The sequence below is a fragment of the Artemia sp. Qi Xiang Cuo genome, chromosome 3, assembly GCF_049724085.1.
Source record: "Artemia sp. Qi Xiang Cuo chromosome 3, ASM4972408v1, whole genome shotgun sequence".
NCBI classification, from domain to species: Eukaryota; Metazoa; Arthropoda; class Branchiopoda; order Anostraca; family Artemiidae; genus Artemia; species Artemia sp. Qi Xiang Cuo.
In genome coordinates this window covers 21591361-21613991 of record NC_142796.1, presented here as the reverse complement: position 1 = coordinate 21613991, position 22631 = coordinate 21591361, and the positions used below count along the sequence as shown (strand labels likewise).

General features: G+C 35.6%; 1 protein-coding gene across 1 annotated transcript in view; it reads left to right on the top strand.

Annotated features, from left to right (window-relative positions):
* The window catches only part of LOC148953853 (uncharacterized), a 141916-nt gene extending 131654 nt beyond the window's left edge, over positions 1-10262 (top strand). Inside the window, exon 13 of the mRNA XM_089085669.1 lies at positions 8919-10262. Within this exon, the coding sequence (XP_088941795.1) occupies positions 8919-9106 (188 nt within the window). The 3' untranslated portion in view covers positions 9107-10262. The remainder of the gene's footprint in view (positions 1-8918) is intronic.
* Positions 10263-22631: the final 12369 nt, after the last annotated feature.

The following is a 22631-nucleotide window of genomic DNA, read 5'->3' as shown; positions in this document are numbered from 1 at the left end:
TAGTTCAACATAAAATTTACTCAACGAAGTGAAGAAAAGTTCAAGTTCTCATCTGAATTTTACTAAAGAACACGCTTCAATTCTAATTTCACCAGAGAAAATAAAAATCTTCCACTTCACCTATTTATTTCACAAGGACATAAAGAAATTTAAAGTTAAATTCTAAATTTATCCGTGGAAAATAGAAAAAGTAATACCATACTTGTGAATATTTTCACGGAAGATAAAAAGTTCTAGTTCAATTAAAATTTTCTCGACATAGTGAAGAAAAATTCAAGTTCTCTTCCGAACTTTACCAAAGATCACACTTCAATTCTAATTTCTCCAGAGAAAATAAAAATATTCCACTTCAGTTTTAAGTTCCCCAAAGAAATAAAGAAATTTAAAGTTCTATTCTAAATTTTTAGATGAAAGATAGAAAAAGTAATACTATTATTGTGATTATTTTCCATGAAGATCAAAAGTTTCACTTTATTTATAATTTTTCTTAAATTTGGTTCTGATTTTTCTCAAAGAAATTAAAAATTTAAAGTTCTGTTCCAAATTTTTCATAGAAGATATAAAAAGTTATACATTGATTGTGAATATTCAACATGAAGATAAGGAACTCCACTTTAATTCAGAGTTTTCTCGAAGAAGTGCAAAATGTTCAAGTTCTCCTATCTATGGCTAAGTTTGCTAAAGACAAGCTATTTTCTTGTGATAACACACAAAATCAGAAAAAATGATCAATGGTCCTCTAGTACCTACACAATTAGACTAAAAATGAAGATATTTATGCAGAGTTTCAACAAGCTATGGCTAAGTTTGCTAAAGACAAGCTATTTTCTTGCGAAAACACGCAAAATCAGAAAACATGTTCAATTTTCCTTGAGTACCTACACAATTAGACTAAAAAAGAAGATATGTATGCAGATTTTCAACTAGCTATTGCTACGTTTGCTAAGGACAAGCTATTTTCTTGTGAAAACCCACAAACTCAGAAAAAATGTTCAATGTTCCATTAGTACCTACGCAATTAGACTAAAAATGAAGATATTTATGCAGAGTTTCAACTAGCTATGGATAAGTTTGCTAAAGACAAGCTATTTTCGTGCGAAAACACACAAAATCAAAAAATGTTCAATATTGCTTTAGTACCTACGCAATTAGGTTTAAATGAAGATATTTATGCAGAGTTTCAACTAGCTATGGCTAAGTTTGATAAAGACAAGCTATCTTCTCACGAAACCACACAAAATCAGAAAAAAATTTTCAATGTTCCTCTAGTACCTACGCACTTAGGCTGAAATGAAGATATTTATGCAGATTTTCAACTATCTATGGTTAAGTTTGCTAAAGACAAGCTATTTTCTTGCGAAAACACACAAAATCACACAAATGTTCAATGTTCCTCTAGTACCTACGCAATTAGACTTAAATGAAGATATATATGAAAAGTTTCATCTAGCTATGGCTAAGTTTGCTCAAGAAAAGCTATTTTCTTGCGAAATCAGAAAAAATAAGAAAAAATGTTCAATGTTCCCTTAGTACCTACGCAATTAGACTAAAAATTAAGATATCTATGCAGAGTTTCAACTAGCTATGGATAAGTTTGCTAAAGACAAACTATTTTCTTGCGAAAACACACAAAATCAAAAAAATTATCAATGTTCCTTTAGTACCTACACAATTAGACTAAAAATGAAGATATTTATGCAGAGTTTCAACTAGCTATGGCTAAGTTTACTAAAGACAAGCTATTTTCTAGCGAAAACACACAAAATCAGAAAAATGATTTTCGTTACACGATTAACGTCGCATCCGGGCTCTAAATTCTAATATTTATCTTCAGTTTCAAATCTATCTAGCTAAAGTTGGTACATACACGCTGTTTTATCGCGAAAACACACAAACTCAGGAAAAATTATATGTGTTACTTTATTATAATCACAATTAGGCTTAAATGTAGATATTTATTAAGAGTTTCTAATAGCTATGGCTAAGTTTTATAAAGACAAACTATTTTCTTGCGAAAACACACAAACTCAGAAAAAATGTTCAATGTTCCTTTAGTACCTACGCAATTAGGCTTAAATGAAGATATTTATGCAGAGTTTCTGCTAGCTATGGCTAAGTTTGCTAAAGACAAGCTATTTTCTTGCGAAAACACACAAAATCAGAAAGAAAAAATGTTCAATGTTCCTCTAGTACCTACGCAATTAGGCTGAAATGAAGATATTTATGCAGAGTTTCAATTAGCTATGGCTAAGTTTGCTAAAGACAAGCTATTTTCTTGCGAAAACACACAAACTCAGAAAAAATATCTGTAGGTTTGATTAAGTTAGATTAGGATAGGCTATCCCCCTTATGCTCTCATATAGTGTAATTTATGTTAAGTTGTATTAATATTGGTTAAGTTAAGTTAAGTTAGGTTAGATTAAGTTAGGTTAGGTGAATTTAGGTTAGGATAGGTTAGACTAATTTAGGTTAGGCTAAGTTAGGTTAGGCTAGGTTAGCCTACGTACGCGCGCGTACGTAGGCTAACCTAGCCTAACCTAACCTAATCTAACCTAACCTAACCTAACCTAACCTAACCTAACCTAAATTAATCTAACCAAACTTAACCTAACTTAACCTAACCTAACCTAACCTATATGCGCGCGTACGTAGGCTAACCTAATCTAACTTAACCTAACCTAACAATATTTTTTCTGATTTTGTGTGTTTTCGCAAGAAAATAGCTTGTCTTTAGCAAACTTAGCCATAGATAGTTGAAACTCTGCATAAATATCTTCATTTCAGCCTAATTGCAGCCTTTGAGGACCAGGGGAGGACCTTTGGGGGTCTGAGGAGGGTGTTTGGGGGACCCTTGGGGGAGGGTGCCCTTCTGTGATCGAAATTTTTACTTTTTAGTTTACTTTTTTTGTTTTTGCGGCGCATCCCTGCGGCGCATTGGCCCACGGCGCATCCCGGCAGCGCTTCTCTGGTCCGGGGGACCTTTGGGGGGCGGGGGAGGGCCTTTGGGGCATAGGGAGGGCCTTTGGGGCACAGGGAAGGCCTTTGGGGGGCCGGCGGGGCCGTTGGGGGCCGGTGGAGGGCCTTTGGGACCCCGTTGGTCCTTTGGGTGCTCGATGGGCCTTTGGGGGGCCCGGGGATGGTCTTTGGGGGTCTGGGTGGGCCTTTGGGGGCGCCGGGGGCCCTTGGGGCGCTTGGGGGCCCTTTGAGGACCGGGGGCTTCCTTCGGGGTTGGGGTAGGAGGATTGGAACCCTTTGGGGTTGGGTTAGAGGACCTCACAACACTGTTCATGTGAAACTTGTGTATTATAACGACCACAGAGTTTCACCCTCAAATTCTCTTCTAAAACCTTTCCTAAAATCTTCTTTTAAAATGTCTCTATCTGTTTCGCCGAAATAGTTCCATAACCTGTCTAAAACGGTTTCGCCCAAATAATCCCTAAACGCAAATTCAGCGTGTTCCTTTGTTATTGGTATCTCTGCGCTAATGCATTTCAAATTAATAAGAAACCTTTTCGTGCGCGAAAACAATTCATCACTATGATGCTTCTTGCCTAATTGTTTCCATGGCCTTTGGTTATTAATATCCTTTGGAGTTCGACCAGTAGAACTGTTCCCGAGGCAAAGACATTAATGATTTGGATCTATTCCTGGAGAAATGTTTCTAGGCGAAAATTTATAAAGTCTGACAGATGATGTCATTGATTGAATGATCTGTCAAGAAAGGGGAAATTAATTTGATGTTTCTAAGGGGAATTATTGATTCACGATAGGTTTCTGCAAAAATATAAAAGTAATTTCTGTGTGTTCCTTTTGTTTGGCATCTCTGCGCTAACGCATTTCCAATTTCTAGGAAACCCTTTCCTACGTTAATCTCTTCATCTCATAAATTTTCCTAGCTAAACTATTAGGGTTTCGTTAGAATATCAATCTATCTCTCCGACTTAAAGCTCCGTGAAGCCGTATTTAAAAATAGAATTTCTATCTCTTTAGACTCCCGCATAATTCCAAGATAACAAGTGATGTCAATTATAATTCCTGACACTAAAGATCAATGAAGCCCTATTTAAAAATAGAATATTAATTTTTCTCTCTGACCTAAAGAACGTTTATCCCTCAGACCTAAGATTAAAGAAGCCTTAATGTTTCTTAATTCTCCCCTTCGTGAATCAATAATTTCCCCTAGCGATTATGTAAATCAAGTTCACATGTGCTACTCGTGACAGGACCACGTGGTTTATTGTTTTGCTTGTTAGAAAGCTCCTGTTTTTCCAAGTGATAAATTTCATTTTTTTTCATTCTCAGTTATAAAACAATACACCACGTGGTCCTGTCACCCTGTTTTTCAAATTCTCACTGACAAAAACCATAAAACATCCATAATTTGATGTTGACATCCGAGAAAAACATCAAATAAATCGAACAACACACATAACCATCCATGAAAACAACCATAAATGTGAGAAAGTTTCTGTTTTTCAAATTCTCACTGACAAAAACCATTAAACATCCATGAAAAACATCAAATAAATCGACCAACACACATAACCATCCAAGAAAACAGACATAAATGTGACAAAGTTCCTGTTTTTCAAATTCTCACTGACAAAAAACCATAAACCACGTGGTTCTCGTGCCAATATATGGTGTTAAAAAAAAGTTGTAGGTGGCAGCAGGGGTGAGGGTTCGGAGTAGCACCTCCTCCTCTACTAAGGTATTGATAATAGAATACTAGTCGCTCATTTTATGACTAAAAAGTGCAGGGTATCCGACATAATAGTATATACCCCACTAGAACCAACTGATGGAGATGTTATTGACTCAGAATAATTTTACTTACAGCTGCAGGAAAAAATAGACAGGATTCCACGTAGAAATATGGCATTTTTGATAGGAGATTTTAATGCCCAGGTCATTAGAAATAGGGATAGATGGTATCCTAGCCTAGGTAACAATCTAGTTATAACCAATACAGTATTTGGTCATAAAATGGCCCATAAGTTAACATGGTATTCACACGAAGGTAAGACAGCTAGCCTTATTGATTATTTTATTGTAAACCGACGACTGGCAGGACCGACACAAAATACTAGGGTATATAGAAGTGCTGTTATTGATGTTAAAAATAAAGATTACCATCTAGTAGTGTCTAGGGTTAATTTAAAGCTGAAATTTTGGAAGGACAACTACCTTCCTGGAAGCTATGACGTTGGTAGACTCCACGATGAGAATTTGAGAGAAAAGGCATTAAAATACGAACTGAGGGAGGTGTGAAGTGGGATGCCATGGATTAAATCACAGATGTCCCGCAAGATGCAACCAGACGGCATAATAGTATAATATTAAACTGGCATGTTAATTAATTTAGAGGGAATAGTCAATATGGACTTGTCCCAGTTAAAGATAGGAACGGGTCCACGAATAGTGATAAGGAAAGTTAAAGAGAGATAGGTAGAATATTTTGAAAATGGGCTTACCAGTGATGGAGTTACAGGAAAAGATATAGAAGAGAATGAAAAGGTTTGTGACACTTCGGATGTGAAGGAAGATCTATTTTTGTGAGGAAGAATTAGTGATGGTACTATAAGGATTGAAAAAATAATACGACCCCAGTTGCTGATAATGTGGTAAAAGAGTTTCATAAATATGGTGGTTGTGAGGTTAGATATAAGTCACTGGAGATTATGAATATGATTTTTGAAAAGGGGGAAATACCTAGCAATTTGAAGAAAACCCTTATTAAACGCCTCTGTAAGAAAGGCGATAAGAATGAGCGTGGTAATTATAGAGGCATTAGCCTGGTTTCTGTAGGTAGCCAATTGCTTCTTATTATGATACTTTTTAGACTTAGATAAAGTTCTATCTATAGTTCTAGAGATGTTGTAGATAAAGTTCTAAGAGAAGAATGGTGTGGTTTTAGGAAGGGTAGAGGATGTGTTGACCGAATTTTCACTCTTAGATGAATAATCGAGGAGTGTCGAAGGTGTTACCCTTGTATGATATGCCAGACAAATACATTAAAGTGATTAATTCTATCTACGAGAATAACATTGGTGCAATTAAGGCAGGAAATGAGGTTACTAGCTGGTCTCCTACTAAATGAGGAGTTAAGCAAATGAGGTCGCTTTTGGATTATGTGCGTTTTCTTTTATGTATATTGATTTTCGAAATGGCATCTCATTTTTCATAAATCTTTTTGGTATGTTGTTTTCTTTTCTCCTATGGTTTTAATATATCAGTGAAAGACAATAATTTTCCTATTGTTCTATAGCTTAGATTCAGCTCTATCCATTTATTTAAACACATTTTTGAAATTCGTTTTTTTTTATTTAAAATACATTTAATATAAGTCTAAAATTGATGAAAAGGGGACATTTTCCCTGTTTTCTAAGTAAGTTTAGACCCCTCTCCAAGAAAAAGTCAATGTACTATCACAATTCTAGCTCAGTCTAATGAATTCAATGATATTTGTATCTTGTCCTTTTGGTACAAGTTACAGCTGCAGTCTTGTCACAAAATCGCTTGTTTCAGAGGGATCATATACCTTAAATGCGTAACAGGTTTGATTATTTGTTGTTCTTTTGCATCTTCACGATTTTGTTGTGTATCCGGTTCTATTTTGTACCAAAATACAAGTAGCTCAAACGAGGCCCCTTTCGCAATATGTACTTTTCCTCCTTGTCTTCCCTAACCGTCTTTTTGTAGATAAGATAAACTTGAAAATACATCAGAAACAGAAACGATACTTTTTTTTTTGAATTTGTTAGATTTGAGAAAAGTTTGAAAAGAGAAATTAATATTTCGGTATTGCATTTTCAAATACAAGTTTTAGTTGTTGTTTTTATGAAAAATAATTGCTGATCCCGCCCCCTCTGTTGTTTTTGTAAAAATCTAGATTTTCAGTTGGATACCAATTATTATTAATATCACAGAAATATAAGTTGTAAGATAGAATTTCAATTGAGTCATCTCGAGAATCTTAGCGGAAGTTAAGGACGGAAGCATTAAAGATTGTTTTTTGATTAATGATAATGGAATATGAATATTGCATTATATTTTTTTTTTACCCTTGTTGAAATGTTCTCCTGTGCCCTACTTGCCCAGCATTTCTGTGGAATTTCTTTATTATCATGTTTTTTTTCTTTAACGAGGTTTTTTCATTGTCTTCATTATTACTTTAAAAAACTTTTTCGCATACTGACTAAAAGTCTGCGTTGCGCAGGTACTGATCTCCTGACTCCATGCCTTTGGTCGGGAGTTCAATGCGTGGTTGGCGACAAATCATCCGACGCTTTCCGTGTTTTCCCCCCAGATTTCTCCGGGTACCCATTTAGAGCTGAGTCAACTCTGGCAGAGCTTACAGGGTCACACCAATGACCCCGTTCCAAGCTACACCAGGACTCGAACCCCTGACCTCAGGATTTCAAATTCGGAGCGCTAACCACCCGACTAGGACGGATCAATTATTATTACATAATTATTACGATGAGATTAAAATATTTTTTTCTGTGTCAGTATTCCCAACTTCACGAGCTCCGCTCGGTGTTCTTTTATATAATTTTTCGTGGACCCCGGGGGTCCACCTGGACCAATGGGAATCGCTGGTCAGCTGAAACAGTTATCTCAGATATCGATTTTTTTTTTTCACTGACTGAAGTATTATTTCTTCTTTTAATTCTATCTTCCTTTGTTATCCCGTTGTATAATACAAACCTATTGTTGCTTCTGTGATAAAACCCTTCTAGTATCCCAATGCAAACTTGTGAGACCCTTGCAAGCTTGCATCCCAAATTGCATTTTGACTAGGCTACCTAGTTTAATTAACTAAAAATGAACAGCATTCAACGAAATAATTTTCAACTTCTGACATACGAATTTATTATGTCAATCAAGGGCTATAAAGAAATGCAATAGTACTTTACTCAATCAATGACCATATACACTACAAATACATTTTACAGAACAATTAAGGAAAACAAAAGGATGTCGACTTATTACCAGCCTCAGTAGAAGCATGACATCCTCCCATCCCTTAACAAAATACTTTCTTCGCCATATATGATATGTAAGCAATCTAGACAGTTATTCAAAAGATTCACCTGGGCCACGGATCACTTATACTTAGAAGATTGGCGACCCCCCAAAAAATGTTCCGCCGTTAAACTTCTTTCTTCATAGTTGTATTGGTAATGTCAGATCAGGCAATTTTTATTGGTGAAAACTCAACTGTACAAGACATTAAATTTCATCAATTTCCTTTGTATCTAATTAGGCAGACTGGCTGAAGAAATTTGAATGTTAAAGTATTTAGTTTTGCGCATGATTTTTAAACGGCAGCACATGTTTTGGTATCAATGAAGTGTATTGTAGTCGGCCATCTTTCTCGTTTAAACGATCTGTGATTGGGGCTCTCGACTGATGAACCTATGAGCAATTGTCTGGATTAATCAACTATCCCATTGAAAAAGCACGTATTCAAAGAAATAAATATATTTTAAACATATTGTCTAACTTTTGCAAAGAAAATTCCTGCTTTTGTAAAATTAGTTCTAAGTCCTTTTTCTCTTTTTAATGAGTAGAAGAGAAAAATGAGTACTGTGGGTAATGGATGAAAATGAGATATTCTTATTACCCAAAATTTCTGGAAGATTAACCCAAGTTTGGGAGAATTTTCGGTTTTTACTCTTGGTTTAGGTTCTCTTTCTAAAGTCATTTTAATTCTTGTTTGAGTGATACTGGTACTGCTGTGAAGTTTTTACAGTGTCAAGCTGCCTAAGACTGAGGCTTTGGCAGACGGTCCCTCTCCATCCCACTATAGCTTTGAGTAGATACGTGATTTTATTATAGGACAGCTGTTTTATACAGAGATATAAGCACCAAAAAGCGATATGCCAAACATTGGACCATTGTTCTTTTTTTAGGTGAACTGCGTCGTATTAAAAAACTGAAGCCATGGGGTCTCTATGAAGTCCTGACGGAGAAATACGAATGGCCTCATGAGAAAGCTCAAGCTTTTACTGATTTCTTACTCCCAATGCTAGCATTCGATCCGCAGGAGCGCGCCACAGCTGATCAGTGTCTTCAACATCCATGGTTGAACTCTTCCTAGACTCCTAGAAATGAAATATTTCGTGTATTTAGTAATTATTTCTCTTTGGTTGGTTTAATATTTCAGGACTCTGAAGTGAAATATGTATGAATAAATATAAATTCAACTTGAAGCCTTTTTAAGCGATGACAAGTAATACCATATTTAAAAAAAGGGATCAAGTAAAATCATGGTTTTATGCAAACTATTCAAGCGCTTTGGCAATATCACGGAGCAAAAATTAGCCAACTTTCGGAATTTATATGCAATACTAAGAAATGGCCAATTTTTAACAATTTTCCTATGTTCCGTCCCCTCCAAAAAGTAGATATTTTTAGATCTAAAACCAACTTGAACTGCTTCAGGTCTTGCTGTCCATATGCTTCTTTCTCGCTGGCCGACTGTGCAAGGAAAATCTGAGCTTAACTCAGTAACTTGAAAACAGTTTCCTAAAATCATGCATAATAACGATGAAGTTCTGATTGTAGTTTAATTTATTTGAAAAAAAAGTATCGGCTATAAAAATTTCCTTAAAGAAAAGCTTAAAAATGGAGCAATAAAGTTAATTTTAGTATTCGAAAATGTGTAATTTTTTACTTTGTTTGTTCGTTTGAGGGCATCGCGAACCTGAGTTTATTGTAATGCTCTCTCTGACATATTGTTCAAATGGGTTGAGAACAGTACCAACTATACTGCATTATCCTTAGAATCTTTCCAATATTGCGTGGCAAATTTTTGGCAAAGTTAGTTTTGGGCCTGTTGCAGCCCAGAATCACTTTTATCATAGATTTTGTATTTTGGATATGAGCTTGAAAGGGCCGCCATGTTTTGGCGAAAATGGTTTATGACAACTTCTCAGTCCTGAATGTTTTATTGTCATTGCAGCTAGCCAATAATAGTATGTTATATAGGTAGTGATTTTAAAAATAGCCAATTAAATTTTTGCTTATTTTTGCACACTTAAGTTTCGCAATCACTTCTATAGGTTGTGTTCGAAAATGGTATTTCTGATAACCGACATTAGTGGGAGGAGTTACTGAGGAGAATTGGTTGTCTAAAAGAAGTTTAGGCTTAAGTTGAAAAAATAATTCGAATATATGAATCTGAAATTATTTGATTTTAAGTTACTATTGTGTATTAACATACTTTTGCAAATAAAATGAATTTTTGAATCGAACTGTCTTATACTTTCGTGACTAGTTGGGTCTGGATAGGGTTGTTGGAAGTCTTAAGCTTACCATGAAAGAGGGAAAACACGAATATCGAAGTTCATTACTAGATTACTACTGAGTCTGTAAGTTTATTGCTACATTAATAGAGTTGAGATTACTACTGTGTCTGTAACTCTTAGAGTGTCTGGTCTGGCCCGCTTTAACGTTTTCTCTATCGGCAGATACGGTGGAAAACAGAAGCTGCATTATAAGAAGCGAGAGTTCAACATTGTTTACTCGTCATAAAAGGGAGAGTTAATACTGTTTCTACGCGGAGTTCGTTGCCGTTTGGCCTATCAGTTTCCCGAATAAAATGAAAATCTTAGGTCACCAAAATTATCCTGCTCAAGTGCGGCTTGAGTCCCAGTTTCTGCTCCAGGTTTGAGCTTTGATTTCGATTTTATTTTTTAGCCTGAAGCATTGTCCAGGAAACTGGGAGTAGAAAACAAATTTTTAAGTCGGAATTCTAATCGGTACCCGGATTGTTAGTAAATTCGACGAAGGGAAATTGAGTGGGGCATACAGCTTTTAATCCTAATTAGTTGGTAAGTCTTTGTAAATGTTTCAGTCTCTTAGCCCTCGGCCACAGATCTAGCCGTCTTGTATTTGGTCTGCCTCAAGCATAGAAAACAGCTCGAACCGCGATAACCCCTTTGTTAGTGTGGACTTACAGCCCTGGTCACTAGGACCCATGTCTCCTTCCAGTCTGATTTTTTACCGTTTTGTTTCTTCTACTAACAACCTGACGAAGAACATACAGAACATTTTGGGAGTAAAATACAACCATTAAAAAAGAAGAAAGAACTGAAATCCTGAGCACTTCAGATTGTGAGTGCTCTCACTGCCACGCTGGGGTTTTTGGCCCTCTAGACATTTTTCAGTTGTAATCATCCGGGAGTTTTGCAATGTTTTCGAATACTTCTGGATGTGCCATTGGCAAAAGAGAGGAATAAAAATAATGAGAGCCACTGCGCTTCGTAAAAAGGACTACAACTTTTTAGTTCACCTTCTGATTCGTTATATCAATTTACTCCTTTATAAATGAGCCATTTCACGTGAAAATAGCGCCACATTAAATATTCCACTTTTAAATTTTTAGATAGAGAATTATGTGAAATATGGAATAGGCAGATTCAGAAATATTGATTCAACGTTAATATCAATAGATATTGCGGGTTCTAATAGATATGTATTATTCCAAATACTGGAAATAATCACTTATTGACATTTTAAATAACTTGCAATTAGGAGATTGACTTAACAAGCTTGTGCTGAACATAATACTGTTTCTTTGTTTTAATTCAGAAAGTGTTCGCATGTTTCTTACATAATAAAATGTAACGATTGTAATGGAACTTACACAATAACTAAATATGAAAAGTTTTATTTAAAACATCCGGAGATACGAATTTTTTCTATAGAAGTAAAGCAATCCTTGGGTACTAGAAACTAGCAATATTTTTCATAGCATTCTTTATGCCATGAGTACGGTGATTGTGATTATAGTTTGGTATCCCCCCCCCCCCTATTTGTTTCAACTGACAGTTCGGTATCAACAACCACGGATGTAAGGCGTATCCCTGAGAGAGACGTGGTTTACATATTGAACCAAAATTCACTATTAAGGTAATCGTGGTATGTAAAATGGTGCCCATTTTAGGCATATATATATATATATATATATATATATATATATATATATATATATTGCAAATGTTTTTTCATAATGAAACCTGGAATTAAAAGAAATCCAAAATGAAACAAAAAACCTCGTCCATGGTATGCATGATTCGTATTGAACCATTTGATAAATCGTGGAAACTAATAGTTAACTCAAACCTAACTAGAATTCAAAGGAATCGCAAATAAAGTGAAACATTAAAGCAATGTTAGATAGAAAAAAGCTGGTTAAAGAATCTGCACACAGCTTAAGAAAGCCTGAACAATGCCAAATCTGAAAAAAAAAATATGTAAAGAAAAATTAAAATTCATTGTTAAAATCAAAATTATCGAGTTTGGTTGAAAAATAAGTAGATGACTTATTTCCTGGATGTTTTCATGTAGCCGTAGGCTTTTCACACAAACATAAGCTTCTTGAGATTATCGCATGTTGTATTTGTATTGCTACCTCTTTTGTAAATAGAATTTATAAATCTTTTCGGCCCCAACCCTTTCCTTTGCCTGTGCCTGTAAGTCGGGTTCAAAAGTCGTTTTTTTCGAAATAATGGTTCCCAAAATAATTTTTTATTATTTCGATTGTCTTCTCTGTTTTCGATATTTGGGAGTGTCCTATACAAACTTGAGATCAGTTGAAAGTGAGATCCAACTATTTTTTTGCTTTTTCTCTAAAAAAAAAAAAAAAAAAAAAAAAATATTAACCATTATAGATAAAAGCCTAGATGCATCAATTATGGATAGAAATTGCTAAAAAATTATTCGATAAGCTGGACGATCAAAGTTCAATTGATCATTAACTACCCTGTGGGTCTTCTTTTTTAGAGCTATTCAGCAAACGGTTCTCGGAAGAAAGAAAGAGTCAGAAATCCCCTTTAGCAACACCGGTGACCATACTTGCCTCTATATGTATCTATGAAATCTTAAGTTACTATAAGCTCGTTCCCACCTTGGACTTCAGTTGAATGTAGTCGAACTATACTCAACTCTCATCGTTTTACCCTCCGTAGTGCCAACTACTGTGATTGTTTTACTCTTGAACTCTAGTTGACTCTTCGTAAATCGTCTCATTGGGTAGAGTGAGGGCGTATTAACTTGAGAGTGTTCGGGATTATGCTTATGGATTTAGGAATTTTTTAGAAAGGTGGGCTTGGGGTATCTAAAAAAAGACTTTTGAATTCCTCTTAAAATCTTGCTTGATGATTTGACATATGCCTTACTGACAAAGCATCAAACTTTCGACGTCTGGACCTTGTCAGAAATACAGTGCGAAATACGGTTAGCGTGACTGTCAAGCAGTGTCGTTACTAGCCAAATTATATTTTTTTTTGGGGGGGGGGGGGAAGAGATTTTACCGACTGTTTTTTGTCCGTATAATTAGTGTAATGTCCGTTTCGAATACAATACGTAAAATCACTGCAGGAGTCGGTAAAACCGCTGCATTTACCAACCGAGATATAGATTTCGGGACATATCATGTTACTATTTTAGTGCTGATTATTTAACCAAATATAAAGTTGTGGTGCCATCTGTAAAATCACTGCAGGAGTCGGTAAAACCGCTGCATTTACCAACCGAGATATAGATTTCGGGACATATCATGTTACTATTTTAGTGCTGATTATTTAACCAAATAAAAAGTTGTGGTGCCATCTGTAAAATCACGGAAGGAGTCGGTAAAACTGCTGTGTTTACCGATAAAGTTCAAAATTTCTGTAGATCACAAGTCAGTATTGTCGTGGTCTTTATTGAACCGAACAAAGAATTTTAGCGATTTTTTTACTGAGTGACCCAAAAATATTGGGGTCACTCCCCCCCCCTCCGTCCCATACGTGACGGCCCTGCTGTCAAGTACTACAGTTCAGGATCCGAATGCACTCTTAATTGTTTATGTCATCAACGATGGGTAAAATACTCGAAAATGGAAGCACAAAATGCTTTGTCAAATTTTACTTAAGTAGTATTTCCAAATGCTCCCCGGAAAAAGTATTTTGTGTTAAGTACTGAAATATATGTTCAAAAAGTGAAAGACATATTTTTCGAAACAAGTGAAGCATGGGTCAATAAAACTGTCTATCTTAAGAGGATTCAATACCTTAGAAATAATTTTGTTAGCCTCAATGTCAATGACCGCCTAGAATAAAAAGCATCCATTGACCAATTTTTCCAAGGGTTAACTCATCATTGGAAGCTATTGAGCAATTGAGCATTTGTGGTTTGACTATGAGATTTGATAAGAAAGACAGTGAAATTATGTCGGTGAAGTTTTCAATAAAAGTGGGTTGCACCACAGGATTCTCCCAAAGATACCAAATTGATCAAATGGAATTTCTTTTGAGATAACTTTTGGCGTTTTCCTGGCAGGTTTGTTCATATGCTGGTATGGCTATAAATGTCCATGTCTAGGCATGGACTAGACAAGAGCACCAATTTTTGAAGTTATCCAAGTCAGAAACAGCTTCATCGGAATTTCTCACCGGGAAATCATCACACTGGAGCAGCTAAGGCAGTCACAGTACTCTACTCTCTGAGCCCTATTTGTCAACTTTGAAAAAAGAAGAATAGATTTGCCTGTTGCCTCGTGTCTTCAGATAAGGTCTGCTATCAAAAGAGAGTATTTGAATTCGACTCCAGAATTCTCTTTTGTGTTCTCCAGAAATGAAAGCAACTCTAATTGACTCGTTTGTTGTGTCTAAGATGCATCACTTTGTTCGTTTCTTCATTTTTTGTTCATCCTCAGTAGTGCCACGCGGCCTCATTTCTGCCAACAGCAGATCTGGTAGAACCACCGACTGAAAGTTGGTTGATGCACCGTTTCAATTTTTTCATTAAAAATAATAAAACATTTTTGTGAGACTTCTCTGACTCCATTTCCCACGGATAAGTCTTCCGTCTCGTTCAATCTGTTTTTTTTTAATCTTTAGTTTTCAAACTGTATAGAAGTCCTTTTTTTTTAAGGGGTCCTATTTCTTCTTTTCTTGATCACAGAAACAATTGGGAAATCTTTTAATGCCAAAGTTTTTTGCCCCATTTAAGATGCCAAAAAAATATTACTCATGCAAAAAACTTGTCCTTAATTAAATTCAATAACCGAGATACATTTTAGGTTTTTCAATTTTCATTTTTGAGATTATAAACGCGTAATTAAGAACGTAGTTTTTTTTTTAAGGTAAATTACTCAAAACGTGCAAGAGTTACGAAATCCTGTACATTTTTCACTATGTAACATGCCAGCTTTCGAATTACCGCAGTCAAGTTCCTACTCACTCTGGTCCAACAAAAACAGAATTTTTAATTCCTTTTCATAAGGATACCATAGAAGATTATTTTCAAAGTGTATGTCAACATATGTGTCATTTGGCAAGGGTAGCAGTTGTTCCGCTAATAATTTCGAAAATATTTTACCCTATTAAGTAAACCTGAAAATGATAATTGGTGAGAAACTCGTTTATGTGCTGCCAGTTTTATTTTTTGTCCAAACATAAAATTGGACTAGGTTAAGAGATATATTTTGAATTAAATTTTTATGAAAATAGCAGTGATGCAGCAAACATTACAATAAATATAGTTTTATTTGAAGTTTCACAGGGTAAGGTACTTATTTGTAATTAAATCAGGGCACAAGCTGTTCTGCTTTCCGTGACGTTAGAAGGTGGCAGACGGTTGCATTCTATTGGTTGTGGTCAAAGAAGAACAGTTTCAATCCAAGAGGGGTCCCATTGTAGTTGTGCTGTGTAAACCCGCCAATTTTTTCAAGGTCAGATTTGATGTTGTTCTGTCAGGATTTTGATTGGCTTCCACACCCTCTTTTCCAGCCTGGGAATGGTTTGCACAGAAATGCCCTAGAAACAAAAGAGTTATTTAGCCTCCGATAGATATGGCCAAATCAGGAGAGATGGCGGTGGCAGATGCTGGTTTCCAGGTAAAACTTCTGTTGGAAACATCGTGTTATTATTTCGTTCAGGACTTGGTCGTGTAAATTCAGTCTGAGTATGTGCCTTATACACCTGTGATCAAATGAATTCAGAGCCTGAGTTTCGAATACTCTTATTCGCCATGTTTTGTATCAGCATAGAAAGACGGATTCGACATTAGCGTCTGTGATTGAACCTAGGTATTTAAATCTGCTCAACACTGATCTTCAGTCCCATGGGAGCAGCTGCTACAATACTCTCTGGAGCATGTCCTGCGTTTTCTAGTAAGAACTACCTAGCAGCAAGACAACTTCCCCATGACGTTGAAATCTGGGCTTAAGTTAATTCAACTCCTCAAGTCCAATCCATTACAAAGTTGAATAGCTCTGGGAAGAAGATACAACCTTGTTTCATACCAAATTTAATATTGAACCATGAAGAGAGTTCCCTGTTGACTTGGATGCAGGCTCGTGTGTGTTTGTAGTACGTCTGGATTAGATGAACGATCGTGGGAGGTACTCCAACTTCCGGCATTGCTATCCGAATCCCAAAGTTGACAGCCGAGTCGAATACGGTGACAAAATTGATGAAGACTGCTGTGGTTATTTGCTGGTGTATGGCCATATGTTTGAGTATCCGTCTCAACGTGAAGAGCTGATCGATGTATCCCATGCTTGCTCTGAACCTAGCTTGATTTAGTTGGGTTGTCAAGTTTCTAAAGATCTGAAGCTATTGAGGAGAACAGTAGCAAAGATCCTCACAGCTATGCTAAGGGGGATATGCTGCGGTAGTTTTGCATTCTTGTTCTTTCACCCTTCTTGAAGAGGAATGATAATAGAGACTCGCCAATCATGGTGGACGATTCTTTCGTTCAAATTGCATTGAAAATATTCTGAAGTCCTGGAGCTAGGCTTAAACGTGTTTAGAAGATTCCCGTTAGGATCGACTTAACTCCTGGGGATTTGTGATTCTTGAGTTTCTCGAGGACTGCCTGGATCTTTTGCAAAGTTGGCGGCCCAGCATCAACATCTTCTTAGGGGCCATGCTGACTAGTTCCATCTTCCGTAAGCAGGCCGATTATGAGTGCTGCTGCTATTTGAGAAAATATTGTTAATATTGTAGGGCTGGGAAAGAAGGGTTGCTGCGGGTTTCGTAGAATTAGATAAATTTTGAAAATGAGACATCCATCTTTCTTTAGAATCGTGCTTACGTGTGAAATGGGTACTATCATTGCTTCTTATCGAAGCTTTATGATTTTTTTTTTTTTTTACCCGAGTCCTCTTTGAGAATTTGGTAGAGTTTTGTTAAATCCAGGACTTCTCCATATGTTTTGTCATTTGATCCCAATATCTTTGGCAATCCTAGCGAGCTGATTTGTGGCATTGCTTCCTGAGATTCTTGAAGTCTGACGACACTCTATTGTTTCACAGATGCTGTTAATTTTTATGCCAGTTTAATGGTCTCATCAAATATCCATTTTTTGCGTTTCTGTTTTCTTCTCCCAAAGATATTTTTGGCTGTCTCTTTTGTATTTTCTTTGATTGACTTCCATTCGTCCTTTATATTGCTTCCTGCCCGATCGGAATCTTCCATTTGTGCTTGAAGAGGGTTTTGACTTTGACTAGGTTGTACAGGTGAGCAAACTCCATGAGTCTTCTCCCTCGACCGCATCTATTTTTGAATCTACATTGGCCTAAATCTAATTCATTGTTGGCTTCACGGCTAATGACATAGATGTTGAAATTGCTTACAATGATCAGAAGGCCATGCCTTAGCACGGATCCAACCAACTGTATTAGCGTATCAAACATATCGTCTATTATGAACTCTTTCGGAGATTCTTATGGGCACACATGTCATAATAACAGTGATGGTGAATAAGGGGCTCTTGAAGCAGGCCATAGCCAATCGCAAGGAGATAGTTTGCCGTTCTAGGAGACTGATTGTGCTTCTTTTATTTAGGTCTCATACACCAGCTTGACCCGTACCATCGTCTGGACCAGAGGTCCATCAGGAGTATTTTGTGGAACGTGAGTCTATTGTTTATTACGTATTATGTAATGTTTTTTTAATTAACCGTGTAGCGTCTTTACTAAATTAAATTAAAAAAAAACAAGTGTTTTCAACTGAAAGTAAGGAGCAACATTAAAACTTAAAACGAACAGAAATTATTAAGTATATGAGGGGGTTCGCCGCTCTTCAATACCTTGCTCTTTACGCTAAAGTTCGATTTTTGTTCCAATTATTTAAGAAAGACCCCTGGATCACAAAGGCCGTTTAATCAGAATAAACAGCTCTTTAGAAAATACTAAAATAAACTAACGTAAAGATCGAGGTATTGACGAGGGGTCGAACCCCCATATATACATAATAATTTTTGTTCGTTTTAAGGTATTATGTTGTTCCTTACTTTCAGTTGAAAACACTTGTTTTCTTTTAATTTAATTTTTGATCATTTTTAAATAATGCTGGGAAATCCAACTCCCCCTTCATGGAAATTTCCCTTCCCCATGAAAAATCTTTCCATTGAAAGATCCTCTCACATAACCCCCTCCCCCCGCTCCACCACCAGAAACCCCCTTCCCTGAAAACGTCTGTATACTTCCCAATAACCAATACTATATGTAAACAATGGGCGAATTTCATAACTTGCAGGCCTTCCCCCGGGAACAGTTGGGGGATTAAGTGGGGGATTGGGGGATTAAGACATAGTTAGTAGATTTTTTTACTATGCTGAACAAAATGGCTATCTCAGAATTTTGATCGAGTGACTTTGGGAAAAAATGAGCGTCAGAGGGGGCCTAGTTGCCCTCCAATTTTTTTGGTCACTTAAAAAGGGCATTACAAGTTCAATTTTTGTTATAATGAGCCCTCTCGGGATATTCTAGGACCACTGGGTCGATAAGATCACCCCTGGAAAAAAAGAAACACATCCGTGATTTTTCTTCTGGAAAAAATATAAAATTCCACGTTTTTGCAGATAGGAGCTTGACACATCTACAGTAGGGCTCTCTGGTATGCTGAATCTGATGGTTTGATTCTCATTAAGATTCTATGACTTTTAGGGCTTGTTTTCCTTTTTTTCGAAAATAAAACAAATTGTCCCAGGCTCCTAACTTTTGATGGGTAAAGCTAAACTTAATGAAACTTGTATATTTGAAATCAGCATAACAATCCGATTTTTTGACATATCTATTAGTATCAACATACCTTTTTTTAGAGTTTCGGTTACTATTGAGCCGGGTCGCTCCTTACTTACAGTTCGCTACCACGAACTGTTTGATAGTATATTTTCTTCGTCACCATTTGAAGAAAAGTGCGTTATTGAAGACTTAGAGTAGGCCCATACCACCTTTAATTTTTTGCTCTTTAGTTTTTGTTCCCAAGATAATAAGTTTTCAGACATCTTAAAAACACGCTTAGGCTACTATTTGTCAAAAATTTTCCGGGGGAGGTCCACCAGGAAATCCTCTTTCCCCTGAAAGGTATCCTACACACACAGGCATATATGAACCCCCTCTTGCTTCCTCCCCCAATTGAAGTGCTGAAATTGCACCCATGTATGTCAGTGTAATTTTTGTTTGAGAGACGTAAAAAAAACCCACTTAACTACGTATTTCAAGTGCTTGAGCATTTACGCAATTTAATAAAAGTTAAAGTATGTGTATTTAAATAAAAACCAAATGTTAATTGTAAAATCTATAGTTATTCGCAATTCAGGTAAACATATTGTAATGCTAAAATGAAAAGAGGCTAATTTAAGAATCTGAGGAAAATTTCGTTTGTCTTGTCATATCCCTTACATTTAAAGGATGAAACTTCAATAAGCGTTACACTGCACTTTTCTAAGTAGCCACTACCTTGACAACTACAAAAAATGAAGCTTTTCTTAGAATGCATCAGGAGGGTCTAACCAAATCCCCATTTATTCTTTACAATACTCCTTTTCAATTTCTACGTGATTTACGGGATTCAACCTCTGGGGAACATAATACCATAGTAAATTGCAGATAAATATCCCCAGTGGAAATGATAGACGAGACATGTTGTAACGGAACAGAAGTCTAGATTTGTTATTAAAGTAGCGAGGAAGCTTAGCAAGGCTTTTGCAAGAGGAAGAAGAAGAAACTTTTGTCGTTTTTTTTTCAAATAGATAAGCGCAAGGATAAACTTCAACAAAATGATGAGCAAGTAATCTTTGAAAACGGCAACTTAAATAAATATGTCAATTTGAGATGTCTGAGAAAAAATTGAGCTTTTGTATTTGTATTTTTGGATATTTTTTTTTCGATAAAACAGAAAATATTCGCAAATGGCAAAACAATTAATAAAGTAAAACTTGGAATAATGGTTTGTGTGAGTTTTTCAATAATATAAGATATTTATAAAAAGTAGAATTTAAAGATTTCAAACTCTGGACAACTTTTAAAGAGAAAATTTTAAATAACGAACGTTTTTTCTCCAAATCGGATTGAATTTAAGACACGAAGGACAAATTGGGTAGTTGGGGTATAAAAAAATCCACGAGCTCAAACGTTACAGTCTGAAATATGTATTTCTCTTTTGTTTGTTTTTATTTATAGTTTCGATTATTTGCTATTTCTACAAAAAAAAAGAAGCTATTGTTGAATATATTATTTTGTCAGTTTTATTGGTATGCCTTTTGAGTGTACTTGCCCATTTTTTTCCTTTGATAAAAATGGAAATACCCTACTTGTGTAAAGTTTAGCCCCAAATAAAAACTATGTAATTGACAAAGATTGAAACAATAATATTTTTAAGGACAATTTAAAATGAGTTTTCCCCAGAAAATAGGTATTCTGTAAGGTATTAAACAAAAAATTTTCCTGGGTACCTAACCCGCTATTATTATTTTTCTTCTTCTTCTTCTTTGTCAAATGATAGAAGATAAACGATAAAAGTAAATAAGAATGGTTTTCACAACAATAGGGTCTTTGGTATCTAGGCCAGTGCTCTCGGGGGGTCTAAAATTGGGATAGGAGTTCGCTAATTTTGGGACTCAAACGATATCTAAAGTTGGGGTTGCAGCTTCCTAATTCCTGGGCTTTAAAGGATGGTACGACAGTATCTCCAATATATTTATTTATTTATTATTTATTTATATATGACCCGTCATGCAATACAAAAGTGCACAGAGACAGAGTATAGATAAAGCGATAAAAAAAGGAATATGAGAAAAAAAAGAAAAAAAAAAAATATGAGAAAACTATCAGAACAATTTATAAAGAACATGTATAAAGCGCTGGACAACTTTTACATAGATACAACTTTAGATATCACTGTATAAGAAGGGGATACAATGGATGAAAACTGATGTTGCGATAGTGTTTCGAAATACGTTTTGATAGAGCTATTGTTATGTCAAAATATATAAGATAGCATTAAAATTACTGAAAGTTTTCTCGACCCAAAAGCATCAACTCAAATATATTTGTGTAAATTAATGGAAAATTAAAAGATACAAAGTCGAACTTCCCAGCTATGACAAAACAAAGAACTAGCCTTTTTCGTTTTTTTTTACGCTGAAGATACCTTGTTGTATACGGGCCAAATATTCATTTGACTCTTTCTCTTATTTCCCTTTTATGCTCTTCTTTATTTCCTACAAAAAGCGGAGTTGTTCCCTCTTATATTTAAAAAAAATACAATTTGCCCCCCCCCCCTTAGAATTTTTGCGAATTGGTTTCACTGTTGTGGAAGGAGGGTGGAGTTAGAAAATCACCAAACATTTTATTCCGTTTTTCTTCAGTGGCGGTTCTGGGCTCTCTTGCGCCCGAGGCACAATATTGATTCCCCCCTATCTCCCACGAAATTTTCAGGCCAAACCTTAAAAAGATTTTCATGTATTAACACAATTATTTTCAGTTTATTAATTAATTGATAATTATTTTTTTATTATTTTTTAATTTGTTATTTAAATTATTTAATTATTTAAACTTTATTAATCATTTTAATTTAGTTATTTTAATTATTATTACTGAAATATTTTTATTCTTCAGTTTATTTTATTTTATTGATTAATTAATAATTATTTTCACTTATTAAGCGTGCCCTCTACTTTATTTTAATGAAAATGAAATTTAAAAAATTGTAAAATGATTATAACCGTTAAATTATTTATTTGATGTTTTACGCCCCTAAAATTTATGCGCCTTGGGTAAGTACCCCCTCTGTCCCCCCTAAAACCGTCTCTGGATTTCTTCTATGTATACAGGTGGGAACTATTATGCTATCTACATTACATTGTTGATTTTCCTGAACACCGAATTCAAACTGTTCGTGGTCGTGATGGGTGTAAAAGAAACTCAAAAAAAGAAGTTTTGATAATAATATATACAGCAAAGAATCGGAGGAAGGTTTGAAGAAGGATATCTACTAGAGAAAACTTGGCTGATTTTCAAAAAAGATCAAAACACCTTCAAAAGGGCAAGCGATCCTAATGAAAATTACGTTACCAAATTCAAAATATCAGGGAACCCTATTGCAGAGGTTTCAAGCCCTTATCTGCAAAAATGTAGCTTTCCATTTTTTTCTTATTTGGAGAAGAATCATTACAAAGATTTTTTTTTTTTTACAGGGGTGATCGTATCGAACCAATGGTCCACAAAGATCGAGAGGATGCTCATTATAACGGAAATGAAAAGCTGTAGTGCTCTTTTTCAGTAGCAAAAAGAATCGTACCACAACAAAGTGGTGTTTTCTGCCATCTTGTGGAGCAAAACAACA